The 12,458-nt window shown below is 48.2% G+C and overlaps 1 protein-coding gene across 4 annotated transcripts in view; it reads left to right on the top strand.

The window, feature by feature from the left end:
- Positions 1–12,458, top strand: part of VWA2 (von Willebrand factor A domain containing 2) — a 48,682-nt gene that overhangs the window by 1,992 nt on the left and 34,232 nt on the right. Inside the window, exons 1-2 of one of the 4 annotated variants that reach the window (XM_084762883.1) lie at positions 1,393–1,543; positions 5,452–5,513. The exons of 1 other annotated variant lie outside the window; for it this stretch is intronic. In XM_084762883.1, coding sequence (XP_084619009.1) covers positions 1,533–1,543; positions 5,452–5,513 — 73 coding nt within the window. In that variant the 5' untranslated portion in view covers positions 1,393–1,532. Of the gene's footprint in view, positions 1–1,392; positions 1,544–2,377; positions 2,543–5,451; positions 5,514–12,458 lie in introns of those variants that run through there. 2 more of the 4 variants (XM_084762885.1, XM_084762884.1) reach the window with 2 other exon arrangements.

Genomic DNA, 12,458 nt, shown 5'->3' with positions numbered 1-12,458 from the left:
CCGTACTCCCACCATGTGTGTCTTCTCCAGCTAGGAAGCATTTCCACCACCTTTCCCAGGCATAGGCGGATACTTAATACATCCCTTTGGGTAAAGGAAAAGTTCCCATTTTTATGTTAGTGGGAGTGACAGCAATAGCATGAAGTGCTTCAGAACAGTGGGCTACAAACTCTGTACCACGCAACACAGCAAATTAAAAAGGGGTTATATTGGGAGATGCCGGATGAGCTGGTCAAAGGGAGATTCAAACAAAAGCCAACAAAGAGAGTGTGCCAGGAGCACGGCAAAGCCGCATCCCTCCAGAACCCAACTCCACAGCCTTGCTTACAGAAGGAAGTCTTGCCCCCCGCAGCTTCCCTGGAGCTGTGTAGATGGAGTCACCTTGAGTACGCTTTCCACACGCTGGTCCTCAGACCGTGTGCAGCTGGCGTAGATTACATACAGCTGCCAGGGAGCTGCAGGAGGGCCAGGCTGAAGGCTCAGGCGAAGATGCCATGGCCGTCCTATGGTGACCACCAACAGGCTAGAGCTTGACGGTGTGTTTTGGGGACCGAGAAGGATCAGTGCTCGGCCACAGGAGGCCTGGGATGGAGGTGCTGATCCCAGTAAGACTGTTTTAGGATGCCCATTGCGTCATCGACACAAGGCTGCTGCAGGGACGTGTAGAAGGACTTCGGCATGATTGCATTTTGCCCCCGGGGCATCTGGGACCCTGCTTCTAGGGCAGCTGACTACACTTGAAGTCTCTGCCTTGGTCGGCCCTTTCATCTTCAGTGTGGCCTAGCCACAGCCCTTTTTCATCTCCAGCAGTGCATTCCCCACTTCCGTACGTTACAGTTGCTACCCACAGTCCTCCTCTTCAGATGTCAGTAATTGGCGTTCTTTAACCAGGCCCCTCTGATATGTAATTAGGGAGGGTTGCCTTCGCCCAAGGAGCCTTTGCAGCGGGGTTCTATGGGATTCTGAAAACCTTCCCAGGCAAAGAGGTGGCTAGTGTCACCTCCGTTAGAGAGCAGCAAAGTGAAAGAATTTACCAGAAAGTCCCATGCTCAGGTCTCGTTGGCTTATTCATGCCCCTGCTCCCCCTGGACACTGTGCCTGTATTAGCATGGCTGAGGGGACTGGGCTGGACCCAGCTGTGCAGTTTACCAGCTCTGCAGCCTTAGTGCTACCTTCCCAAGTCTCTTTCCTCCTCTGTGAAAATGGATGTGCTAAAAAGGACCCTCTAGGACTGAACGCTGTTGAATGAAGTTGGTGAGTTTAGGGTCAGGATCTTTATATAGAAAATGAATTTCTTCCTCTCAACCAGGTTTTTCTCGTGTTGTCTCATGTTATAGCATCAGGATCCTAACCGTCCTACAGATGAAAGAACCGAGACGAGGAAGCTGCTTGTAGAGCCCCCACCTGCTGGAAGCAGAGCTGGGCTGCAGTCCAGTCCCCTGACTTAACATCCTGTGTGTTGTGCCTCCCCTCCAATTCCCCAGAGTTCACTGCAGAGCATCTGAGTCCTGAACAAGGCAGAGCAGACTCAAATGTCAGCCAGGTGAGCCCAAGCGCTGCCTTATCTACAAGTGTCTTAGCAAGCTTGGAGCAAACGGTAGTCTCTGTGCTATGCCCAGCCTTCCAGGGACCCCACAGTGATACATTCATTGTCACCCCCTCAGGCGGCTGCCTTCTGGCTGGGAGACTAGTGACTTCTGCAGGTTTGCTGGCTGTCCTTAAGGAGGCCTTACACTGCTTTCCCCGGCTGGGTGTGCCGCTGCAGGGGGCTGAACCAGGAGGATCATTTGAATCTTGCAGACTCAAAGGAGGTGGGGGGGGGCAGGGGGTAGAGGGCTCTCTCTGGCATATCAAACTAGGGAAAAAAGTTGTCCCTTGTCTTGAGTCTCTGGGCCTGAGCAAGATACTTTATGTGAAAGACAAGGAAGGTGATTGTTAGAGCAAAGTCAGCAGAGGCTTCCGGGCTGGGCTGGAGACGACCTCTGACTTCAGTCTTCGTGGTCACGCACTGGCTGGTATAAAGGGCTCAGGTTTCTATCTTGCAGATCTGGGGCAGCTTACAAGGGCCTCTCTGATATTTGTGGAAGAAGTTTCACCTCCCTTTTCCTGCACTCTCCATATCTGAAGATGGGGAAAGATGGGCGGGTGCTGCGGCTTGCCCTCAGCAACATTCTTTTTAAAAAGCCCCTCCCCCCTTTGGCATTTGTTCCTTCCTGGGTGTGAGAATTATAGCTGTTAGTCTGTGTACAGTGGAGTGACTTAGCAACAGACCTCGCTCACCTGGTGCATGTGCTGCAGAGGAATAGCAATCAGGTGAGAAGATCAGAGCGCAGCTCCCACGTCCACCTGCGAGGTGAGCGTAGGTAAAGGAGCAGAAGAGCGGAGGCAGCTAGCAAGGCGAGGAAGGCATTCTGTAATGGAAAGGCTGGCAAGGCCGACCTGCAAGCAGGGTGGGTTCCTGCCTCTGGCTTGCGGCTGTCAACAGGAGTGCAGCGGTCCCTGGAAATCTCCCCACGGGCTCCAGGATAGGAATTAAATGCAGGTACAAGCTAGTAAAAGCAGCCAGAGGCCTGGATTCAGGGTGTCAGATGTGTAATTATGATCCCCTTCCTCTGTTCCTCCTCGTAGTTCATAGCCTTTGCCTGGATTTCAAACTTACGCCACCACCGGGCCTCCTGTCCCGACCTCTCTCTCTTGCTCAACATTCTCCCTGAGTCTTCCCAGAATCCCTAGGGTTGGTGTTAGCTTCCCACTGACTAGCTGTGTAATGTGGTATCTGTAATGGGGATGATCTGCCCTCTCTGGCTAGCCAGGGAGGGTTAGGAGAGAAACTCCCCCCCTCCCCCCCAGTATAGGGAGCCGGGTGGCAGCCTGTAATGAGTGGTTAGCTGGATAATAGTAGCTGATTTTTTACTGCAAAATTTATCCTAATTTCAAACAACCTCTCTAGGCTGAGCATGGAGATAGAACCGTAGCCCAGCCGCTAAAGAGGCTGAAGCACACTGCTGCCCAGAAGTTCGAGGGCAGCTGGGGCAGTGCAGCTCGCTCCCATTCACTTGTTTCCTTGACATGGAGCAGGGGTTTGCACGTCGAGTTAGTATGGTAGGAACATGTTGTGATATGTAATGTGATGACTGGGTGGGAAGAGTCTGCAGTGCTAACGACGCCTTGCGTTCATTGAGTGTGTGAGTGCAGAGATGTTTCTGGAAGGTTCCTCCTCTCAATCCACCATGTGACACTCTTCCTGTGTACTGAGCTGTACAAGTGCCAGGGCGTCCCCAAGCCGAGATACCATCTCTAGTCTGTAACCACTTGGCACCTGGCAGCGGAGACGATCCAATCTCAGGACAGTTTCTGTGAAGGCTGTGTGTGAATCGGTGAGAGAGACGCCCTCAGGGTCATTCAGCTGGCACCGTGTGGCCAGCGTTTGTGGGGAGCCCTTTTCCATGCCATTCCCATTTGCAGAATGCCAGCATAAGTCTTGTTTTAATGAGCTGAAAGGTAGGATGCTGAAAAACGCCCAGCTGAGCAAGCAGGGGCACACAATAGGATTCCGTGAAGCAGCTTAGGTAGGTCCTGTGCTGAGCGATGAGGGGCCTTGGTGTCTTCGTAAGCAGGGCTCTCCCACAGCCCCTCCATCCTCACAGCCAGCTGGGAAGGTGATTTTCAGAGCCATTATCTGCTGTGCTCTGGCTTGAACCTCTGGCTCATGCGCATTCCAAGCCCAGAGGCTGGAAACCCAGAAACCACGCTGAAGTTAAGGAGTGGGACAGCACTGGGAAGCGAGTTCCATGCCTCCACTGATTCCCCCCTTGGGGGTGTGCCCCACATCCAGTACACAGCCCTGAGCCTGGGCCTGAAATCACATGAGCCCCTCTGAGCAGGCCAGCCGCCCAGCCACCTTTCTCCCTTTGTGGGTACCTGGGAGCCTCCCGATGGCTTCTGCTCTGGCTACACTGACTGTGCAGGTTTGGATTTGTCACCTTGGCACAGCTAGAGTCATCTGGGAAGAAGGAGCCTCAACTGACAAAATGGTCTCCATCATATTGGCCTGGGGGCAAGCACTTGGGGACACTTCATGGATTAGTGATTGATGTAGGAGCCACAGCCCATGGTCGGTGCCTGGTGCCTTCTCTAGGTGGGTGGTCCTTCCTGGGTTGCATAGAGAGGAGGCTGAGCAAACCAGTAAGCATCTTGGTCTCGGCTTTGCTTCCTGCCTCCAGATCCCTGCTGGCTTCCCTCAGTGATGGAAGCCAAGTAAATAAACCTTTTCTTCCCCAAGTTTATCACAGCAAGAGAAAGTAAACTAGGACATGCAGCTCAGACACATTCTCAGTAACTGGAGAGAGGTTTCCAGACTTGCTGGGGGGATTCTGAAAGCGACCTGTTCAATTCCAGCCTTCACCTTGTTCACTTCTGGAGCAAGGGGTTGCTTTAAAAGGGACCAGATGGCCTGCTGAGACCCTGCAATGCCGAGACCAGGGACCCTTTGCCAGGAAACCTCTCTGAAAAGCCATGGAGGACCTTGCTTGGGTTTAAGGCAGGAGTGCTATCTGGAAATATGTCAGATGGCTGCTGAAAATGAGAGTGTTTGGGGGAGACTTGTCTTCTCAAGGCTGCAGTAACCATGCCCCCACTGGCCTGTTCCTGGGGCGTCCGTCATGCCCCCCCACTGGCCTGTTCCTGGGGCATCCGTCATGCCCCCCGCTATCCTGTTCTGGATGTCTGTCATGCCCCCCGCTGTCCTGTTCCTGGTGTCCGTCATTCCCCCCACTGTCCTGTTCTGGGCGTCGGTCATGCCCCCCGCTGTCCTGTTCCTGGTGTCTGTCATGCCCCCTCCCCCCGCTGTCCTGTTCCTGGTGTCTGTCATGCCCCCGATGTCCTGTTCCTGGGTGTCCGTCATGTCCCCGCTGTCCTGTTCCTGGGTGTCCGTCATGTCCCCGCTGTCCCGTTCCTGGTGTCTGTCATGCCCCCGCTGTCCTGTTCCTGGGTGTCCGTCATGTCCCCGCTGTCCTGTTCCTGGGTGTCCGTCATGTCCCCGCTGTCCTGTTCCTGGGTGTCCGTCATGTCCCCGCTGTCCCGTTCCTGGTGTCTGTCATGCCCCCGCTGTCCTGTTCCTGGGTGTCCGTCATGTCCCCGCTGTCCTGTTCCTGGGTGTCCGTCATGTCCCCGCTGTCCTGTTCCTGGGTGTCCGTCATGTCCCCGCTGTCCCGTTCCTGGTGTCTGTCATGCCCCCGCTGTCCTGTTCCTGGGTGTCCGTCATGTCCCCGCTGTCCCGTTCCTGGGTGTCTGTCATGCCCCCTCCCCCCGCTGTCCTGTTCTTGGGTGTCCATCATCCACCCCGCCCCCCCCCATCCTGTCCCTGGGTGTCTGTGATGCCCCTGCTGTCCTGTTCCTGGGTGTCTGTCGAGCACAGGACTCCAGGCTGATGCCCGCTTTCTTCCGCTGTAGGTCTAACAGGATGCCTCCGTCTCTGCTCCTGCCAGCCGTCTGTGTTCTCCTGGTCTCCAGAGGTAAGGTGCCTTGTGGTGGGCTGAAAATTCTGAGGGTTTGGTTTCTTTCTAATCCCACTGGATTAAGCCTCATCTTGTGTGTGTGTGTGTGTGTGTGTGTGTGTGTGTGTGTGTGTGTGTGTGTGTAGAGAGGAGGAAGCATGCACTCTCCCATGTGAGTGTGTGCTAAAGCCTGAGGCTGCTGTCACCTGTCTTCCCCTCTGTCACCCTCCACTTCAGTCTTTGAGGCGAGGTCTTCGGCTGAACCCACAGCTCACCCTCTCCAACAGGCAGGATGGCCATTGCGCCCCTGGGGTTGTCCTGTGTCCCCCAGCAGTGCTGGAGTGGCAGGGACACACCACTGCTCCCAGCTTCTGTGTGGGTGCCGTGGATCCGAGCTCAGGTCTCCGTGCTGGCACAGCAAGCGCGTCACCCACGCAGTCACCTGCTCAGTTGGCCCTGATTTTAGCTTTTATAGTCTCTCGCTTCTATATCTCCATTCTGTGGCAGCCTCCCCAGCCGAGGGCCCACTGTCTTGTGTTTGTTCTTCTCCGGTTGCCTTCCAGCGACGCGCTTGGGTTCACCTGGCGCCCTACCCGACGCTGTTCTCCACATAGTGGCCTTACAGTGTACAAATCTAATCACACCTGGCTGCTGCTTGGCCCCAACCTAAAGCTTCTAAGTGACTCTCTGCTTCCCTTAAGAGGTCTTGCCTCATCCTGAGAGTCCTCTGTGGCGAGTCCCCTCCTCCATTTTCTCTCCCTCACAGAGGTTCTGAATCCTGGTGGCCGCTCTGCCCAGACCACCTGCCTCGCATCTTGCCACTGACCCGAGTAAACGCCTACCCACCCCTTCGTGCCCACCACGGCTCCTCTGGGCTGCCAGATTATACCATTCCCCTACTCTTCTTCCCACCTAGAGGCTGTGCCCTGTCATAGCAGGTCTGAGTTTACTCCTGTGACTTTTTGACAGCTGATGGCTTCCACAGGGAAGGACTCTAGACTGGTGACTCATCAGTGTGTAATCTCTGTGCTTCCAAGTGGGCCTTGTGCCCTGGAAGGCTGAAACACAGGATCCAATCGGATCCCTTAACCTCCCGCTTTGCCCTAAGTTCTAGTCTCTTTGAAGGATGAACAGAGACGGTAGGAGGACCCAGCAGTCTGCAGACAGTCATCCCAGAAATAATAATAAGTGCACTGATGCCTTCGTTGTGCAGGCCCTACCTGGGGTACACTGATGCCTCAGTTGTGCAGGCCCCACCTGGGGTGCATTGATGCCTCAGTTGTGCAGGCCCCACCTGGGGTGCACTGATGATACCTCAGTTGTGCAGACTCCGCCTGGGGTGCACTGATGCCTTGGTTGTACAGGCCTAGATTGGGGTGCACTGATGCCTCGGCTGTGCAGGCCCCACCTGGGGTGCTCTTCTGTAAAACTGAGGTGTCAGACCAAAGCCTCTAAGTTGCGCTCTCTCTCCTAGTCTGTATTTCAGAGAGCAAACATTTGCTGTCAGCTTAGTCAACTTGGGTCCCCTCCTGCCTGTCCCCCAAGAACAGATGGCTGGAAATAGGGGTCTTTTCATCCTATCTCCAAGCCGATGAGATGCAGTCTCACTTGCTGTCCTCATGGCCTGGCTTGGCCTGCACTGGACCACACTAAGGCACAAGGTTCCTTGCCAGTATCTCTAGGCTGGATTCTGCTCCATCATACGATGGTGCTTCCTCTCTATGGTCCTGTCCCACCTGCCACATGCTTGATCTGTCAACACTGTACAGATGAAACCCTGGGACCCAAAGAGGCCGTGCCACTAACCCAAGGGGACACAGATTTGGCAATGTGGCTGGAGCAGAACAGCCAGGTCTCTTGACAGGCTCTGCGATTATGGGGTCCTTTCTGTCTAAGCATGGGCTTTCCAATCTCCGAGTGTGAGTTTCCTGTAGGCTTAACCAATATATTTTATTAACAACTTAGTGACCGAGCATACATCACTTATAACCCGACTAACCAAAATAATAGGAAATGAGGATTAACGGACACAATAACAAAACCTTAAGGAGATCAGTTCTGAGGAGCGATTCTCCAGGCATGAGCCGCAGGATTTCTTCTGCTGGAACCTGGGGTAACCAGAACCCAGAACCTCAGCAGGAGCCGGAGCCCCGAAGCCTTCCCTCGAGCAGTGCTCTCTAAGAGCATCTTGAAGTACAGCGATGAACAGCCAAATCTATCCCAAGTCTCCAGTTCTGGCTCATTTATATATCTCCTCTGAGAGTCTGTTCATGGGATCTTTTCAGCTGGCAACAATTAAGCTCCTGCACGAGGTGGTTGCTCTTATAGTGAATTAACCTCACCTGTTCTCTCACGAGACCGTTCTGATCCCACACTTGGAATCCTAAAAAACAGATTTATCTCTCCTTCATCTCCCCCTTTCCATTTAATAAAATAAGTTATATACAACAAACTAAGAATTTCCCACTAAGTCAACATTTGCAAGGACCAGTCCATTTGTAGTTAACAATTGTTAAGAAATTATTCCCCTATCCTGTACTACTGATTCTTTTAACTAAACTTATATTAACACTGTGGCTATCTAGTCTTCAACCCCATCAGAGACCCCAGAAGGAAAAACTATCTAATATGAAGGAAGTGCAGGCAAGCGACTTCCAAAAGTATTGACAGGACACAGAGCTGAGTGTCTGGACAGTCACAAGTTCCTCTCCATCGTCAGGGCATCCAATCTTTAGCCAGCTGGCCCAAGGCATCTGACAGACTGTTTCTGCACTGTCACAACTTTCTCTCCATCGTAGGTGCATCCTGCCTTCAGCCAGCCAGCTCAAAGCATCTCACAGACTGTTCTGAAGCAGGAATCCTGAAGGACTGGCCCACCTGGTCTCTGCCAGGCTGGGCAGCCAGTTTCTCAGTGTCAGGTTTGATCACATCAGATGGTCATTCTCTCATCAGCAGTAGAGATAAGCGAAGTCCCTCAGTCCAGTGGCTGTTCTCCCACTATCATTTCTTGATGCCCGCATAATTAGACTGCAGGCGCTGCCAGGTGTCTCTTTGTCATAAAAGCCCTTTATTATTAAATGCCATTTTCTGTAATCTCTGAAGTGTTTGAAGACCATCTATCTATCTATCATCTACCTATTCCTTTGAAAACATATACAAAAATCTAAATAAAGCTTATTCTATAATTAAGTAATTTAGTATCTAGTAAGATTTATAAGTGACCAACTACCAATTTCTATTTCTAACCATCCTGAACAAGTTATAACAGCTATTTTTCACCTTTTCAAATAAGTTGTGCATGTATAATTAAATAACTATCAAACAAAATGATTTTATGTTTATACCAATATATAATATACAATTTAAGTTTCCATTAACATACCATATATAATACATAAAGCAAAAGTTGAAAAAGGAAAACAATTGTAAATTTCCATCAACCTACAATACCAATGTGAAATATTTTAATACCAATGCAAATTATTTGAGGCTAGTAGATTCAATAATTTACTTTTTATTCTATAAACCTATATCCTCCCTTCCTTCCCCCCTTTTCCTTAATATTAGATGGGATGGAAAGATAAGAGAGAAAGAAAGAAGAAAGAAATCCCCAAATGAAACTTTTATTAATGGCAACTAACCCCCTTAGGCAAAAATGAGCATTGGTAACCAACCAAAAACACCCACCCCACCTACTGGGAATGGGGGCATCGTGTTCTCAAAATTACTTTATGCTATTTAGGAGAAAAATGTTTTTTGTGTACCCTAGAAAAATAATATATTGGCCAAGCGCTAGAAAAGCTAGCTGGTTTTGTCCAGTCTTTTTGGGATCGATCCTTTTGGCTAGCCATTTTATTGTTAATATGCATGCAATTTCTGGAGGAAGCAGTAGCACCAGAGGCAGAAGTTCGATCTTCACCATTGTCCTGGTTTGTGTGTGTGTGTGTGTGTGTGTGTGTGTGTGTGTGTGTGTGTGTGTGTGTGTTTTGTCTTGTTTTCTCTGAAAGTAAGCAAACTTTTGAAATCATTAGTATAGGTATGTTAGTACATATATAAATTTTCAAGGAAAGATCAGTTGAGGCACCTTGCTCAAGGTGCCAGAGGCATACTTTTGCAGTTAAATCACCCCAGGCTGCCTGCTTCATTTTGCCAATAATACAGGGCTCTACCTGCATGTACCCCAACAGGCCAGAAGAGGGCATTAGTTCTCCAAGGTGTATGAAACAATGTCAAGCTGTAAGAACCAAGTAGTTCTTAAGATTCACTTGCTATATTGTCAGATCTAATCTTTATAAGTTTGGTTTGTAGCTATATTTTCTCACTCCCTGTGGAAACATACGCATACCCACGACCCCATCTCAAAACTATTACAGGTTTCCATTTCATACTCGAAAAATCCTTGTAGAGTATTGGTTGTCCCAGCTCCTCAGTTTTTTCTATCACCCAGTGTCTCTTTGCAGCTGATGTCCCTTCATCATTCACATTAAGAAAATTTAGAGTCAACAAAGCATTATTTAATCGGTCCCTGGGTGCCTTTACCCTTCCCTTTTGTTTAATAAGCATTTCTTTTAAGGTATGATTAGCTCTTTCCACAACTGCTTGTCCTGTGGGGTTGTGAGGTATACCAGTAACATGTTTTATATTATAATACATAAAGAAGTTTTTCATCTTAAGGGACACATATGCAGGAGCATTGTCAGTCTTAATTTGTGCAGGTATTCCCATAAATGCCATTATTTCCAGCAAATGAGTAATCACACAGACAGCCCTTTCAGAACTTAAGGCAGTTGCCCATTGAAAACCTGAATATGTATCAATGGTATGATGCACATATCTCATTTTTCCAAATTCTGCAAAATGAAACACATCCATCTGCCAAATTTCATTCCTTTTGTTACCTCTAGGGTTAATTCCATCAAATAATGGTATTTGACTATATAAGGAACATGTAGGACACTTATTAATTATTTCTCTGGCTTGTTGCCAAGTGATAGAGAATCTTTTCTTCAACCCCTTACCATTGACATGATGTTTTTCATAAAATTTTGAGGCTTCGAATATATTACCTATCAATAATTTGTCAATCTCTTCATTTCCTTGTGCCAATGAACCTGGTAAACCTGTATGGGATTGAATATGAGTAATATACAAGGGATAATTTCTGCTTCTGATGACCTGTTGCAGTTCTATAAATAATGTCAATTCTGTGTTATCAGGAGTAAATTCAGCAGTTTCTATATGGAAAACAACTCTTTCAGCATATTGAGAGTCAGTACTTATATTAAGAGATTCAGGAAAATCTAACAGTACCATAAGGATTGCATATAATTTTGATTTTTGAACTGATGTAAATGGGCTTTTAATCACCTTGGTCATTTTCTTAGACTTATAACCAGCCATACCTGATTTATTTGCATCAGTGAAGAAGGTGGGTGCCCCTGAGATTGGTGACCTCTTTACAATACTTGGAAGGATCCAATTAGCTCTTTTTATAAACAGTATACGTTTGCTTTTGGGGTATCTATTGTTAATGTCTCCCAAATAATTACTACAAGCTTTTTGCCAATCTTCATTAATTACCCATAATGACATAATCTCAGAATCAGTAAGAGGCACTACAGTTTCCGCCGGGTCTATCCCTGACAGTTGGCGCAACCTTATTCTTCCCTTTGTAATCAATTCAGAAATTTTCTCTATGTATGTATTCAATTTTTTGCTTTGTTTATTTACCAGGAATATTCATTCTATGATTCTGTCTTCCCTTTGCATAAGAAGCCCGGTAGGAGAATGTTTTGAAGGCAAAATAACCAGAATGCAACCAAGTTCAGGATCAATTCTATTCACATATGCCTTTTGAACTTTTTGCTCCACCAGAATTAACTCCTTTTCTGCCTCAGCGGTTAAACACCTAGGACTGTTTAAATCCAAATCCCCTTGTAATGTTTGAAACAAGTTACTTAACTTATAGGTAGCTAACTCGATTGTAGGCCTTAACCAGTTAATATCTCCCAATAATTTTTGAAAGTCATTAAGAGCTTGCAATTGATCTCTATGGATCTGAACCTTTTGTGGTCAAATTTTTTGTTCGGCTATTTCATAGCCTAAATTGGTAATTGAATCTCCTCTTTATATTTTTTCCACAGCAATCAGTAATCCTCAGCATGGCAGAATTCTTTGTGCTTCCTGAAACATTTTTTCTACAGCACTAGGATCAGAATCAGCTAGCAGAATATCATCCATGTAATGGTATATGATAGATTGAGGAAACTGCCTATGAATTATTTCTAAAGGTTGTTGCACAAAATACTGGCATAAAGTTGGGCTATTCAACATTCCCTGTGGAAGTACCTTCCAATGATATCTCTTCATTGGACCACTACTGTTCAGAGTAGGTACTGAGAAAGCAAACCTTTCCCTGTCCTTCTCATGTAGAGGTATGGTAAAAAAACCAATCTTTTAAATCAATTTTGATTATATGCCAAGACCGAGGTAACAAGGAAGGCAAAGGAATTCCAGGTTGAAGCGAACTCATGGGTTGAATCACCTTGTTTATGGCCCTCGAATCTGTTATCATTCTCCATCCACCTGATTTCTTTCTTACCACAAACACAGGGGAATTCCAGGGACTGGAAGATTCTTCGATGTGTTGAGCCTCCAGCTGCTCTTTCACTAAACAGTGAAGCACCTGCAACTTTTCTTTTGTTAAGGGCCACTGCTCCTGCCATACAGGTCTGTTTGAAATCCATTTTAGGGGCAGGGTGGTTGGTATCTCAGCAGTGGCCCCTCTTATAAATTTTGACACTCTAAACCTGAAGCATTCTGAGGTTGGCCAGTGGGCATAGCTGTGGTTGCCCCTGATCACTTACATTAATCTCTTCCCCAGAAGCGCGTACCAATTCACCCATAGTTTCAACATTGTTTATCTCTGTATTTGCAGGAATAGTAATCTGAGTACCCCATTGT

This window comes from Acomys minous, assembly GCF_964271855.1.
Source record: "Acomys minous genome assembly, chromosome: 2".
In the NCBI taxonomy this organism is placed as follows: Eukaryota; Metazoa; Chordata; class Mammalia; order Rodentia; family Muridae; genus Acomys; species Acomys minous.
Note: the sequence above shows the minus strand (reverse complement) of the source record. Positions and strands in the feature narration are given on the sequence as shown.